This window comes from Sinocyclocheilus grahami, unplaced genomic scaffold (genome assembly GCF_001515645.1).
Source record: "Sinocyclocheilus grahami isolate Dianchi unplaced genomic scaffold, SAMN03320097.WGS_v1.1 scaffold3327.1, whole genome shotgun sequence".
Taxonomy (NCBI): domain Eukaryota; kingdom Metazoa; phylum Chordata; class Actinopteri; order Cypriniformes; family Cyprinidae; genus Sinocyclocheilus; species Sinocyclocheilus grahami.
The window spans coordinates 1-1,610 of NW_015508469.1; the positions used below are offsets into that span (position 1 = coordinate 1).

General features: G+C 47.5%; 1 protein-coding gene across 1 annotated transcript in view; it reads right to left on the reverse strand.

The window, feature by feature from the left end:
- Positions 1-151: 151 nt before the first annotated feature.
- The window catches only part of LOC107576197 (protein tyrosine phosphatase domain-containing protein 1-like), a 6,768-nt gene continuing 5,309 nt past the window's right edge, over positions 152-1,610 (reverse strand). Inside the window, exons 4-5 of the mRNA XM_016262430.1 lie at positions 509-1,608; positions 152-391 (exon numbers count right to left, since the gene is read on the reverse strand). Of these exons, the coding sequence (XP_016117916.1) occupies positions 152-391; positions 509-1,608 (1,340 nt within the window). The remainder of the gene's footprint in view (positions 392-508; positions 1,609-1,610) is intronic.

The following is a 1,610-nucleotide window of genomic DNA, read 5'->3' on the forward strand; positions in this document are numbered from 1 at the left end:
TATAACTTCATATATTGAGTTGTTTGATAAGACAGTTTAGATTTCATGCCGATTTGAATTAAAATGCAAAAAGAAGTACAAAGGATGTACAAATGAGCTTCCATAGGAGGGCTTTCAAATATTGTCTTGAACAAAGAGGGAGGCCTTTGATTCAAAAAAGTGGAGAACCACTGCTATAAAGATATTTTCTCATGTGGTTTGATACCTTGTCCAGTGAATTCAGAGCATGTTGGGGATTGAATCTGTTTCCAGCCAAAGTCTCCACATCCTCTTTTGTGATGATTGGCTCCTTGAGTTGTTCTAGCCAAGACCACATGAGCCTGGAGAGCACCACAGGATCTCTCTCGGTGCACAACCTCTCCCATGCACCTTCACGGGAGTTCAGCTCTGTCTGAGAGGCAATAGACAACTGAAAGTGAATATCTGAGGTTGTGTTATAGAAGAACAGGATATGGAATTTAAGTTCTGAGACTCAATTCGTCCAAAAATCTTGTAGTATTGCTCCTACCTGCCACATTGAGACTGTGCTCCTGAGGTCATCTCCATCGATGTCCATCATCAGAGCTTTGGCCACAAACAGTCGACGAGTCTCAAGTGGGAGTTCACTTTGAAGCGTCAGAGTAGGAACATCTGTCAACTGTTGTGTGACATCAGAGGTTGTGTTTTCATTAGGGCTGGGGTGACTTTTGCCACCTTGACGCATTGAAAACATGCTGTCACTGGTCCTCCCTAAAAACCCATAAGACATGCTGCGCTTTGCCTCCTTCAGAGGTACACGTTTTATGGAGACAGGAGAGCAGGATGCTTGGCCTTCAACGTTTTTGGATTGTACCAGGGAGCTACAGGAACCAGTTAAAGAGCCATGTTTGGGACTGCTGTTGATTTCGGATGTCAACTGGGATGGCAGAAGGTCAGGGGTTTGTGTAGCTAATCTGCTCTGTGACACATAAGCCTCTGTAAAGTTTAACCCAGATTTGCAGCCAAGAGCATTCTGGGGACTTTGTAGTACCTGCACCCTGGAATCCAGTTTGTGCAAGGCGGAGTCGCTATAGCTAAAACATTTGCTCAAGATGAGCTGAGACTTGTAGGTATTGTCTACCGTCGGCCATCTCCAAAGCACATCAAATTCCTGGTCGCTACAGAGTGGCCGGTCATGAGGTGGATCACACTGGCTTTCTTTAAGAAGCAAGCTGGGTTGGTCGGGAGAGCGAGGTGAGGATATGGGAATCCCTTTCCCCCTCATCTCCTTCCCTAACTGCTTTAGGGCTTGCAGCGAGACAGTCTTCTCCACTTCCTCTGTGAGGTCAGGGATGTCCAACACCTCCTCTTCCACCGTTTGCCGGTTCTCTGCTATGTCCAGTAGGAGCCTGCAGACCAGGTGTACGATCTTTGGCACGTTCTTCATGAGACGTGCTTCATAGCCGTGCAGCAGGTGCCGCTGACGAGTCAGGTACTGAGACAACGTGACCGAGTGAGCTTTGGGCTCGGCACACGGGAATACACTCCGCAGTGGCACAAGGAACTGGGCGACCTCTCGCACACACAACAGTTGGCCACGAGTCTGAATGGAATTTGGACGTTTAGCTCTAACAAACAAAATGGCCTGATCT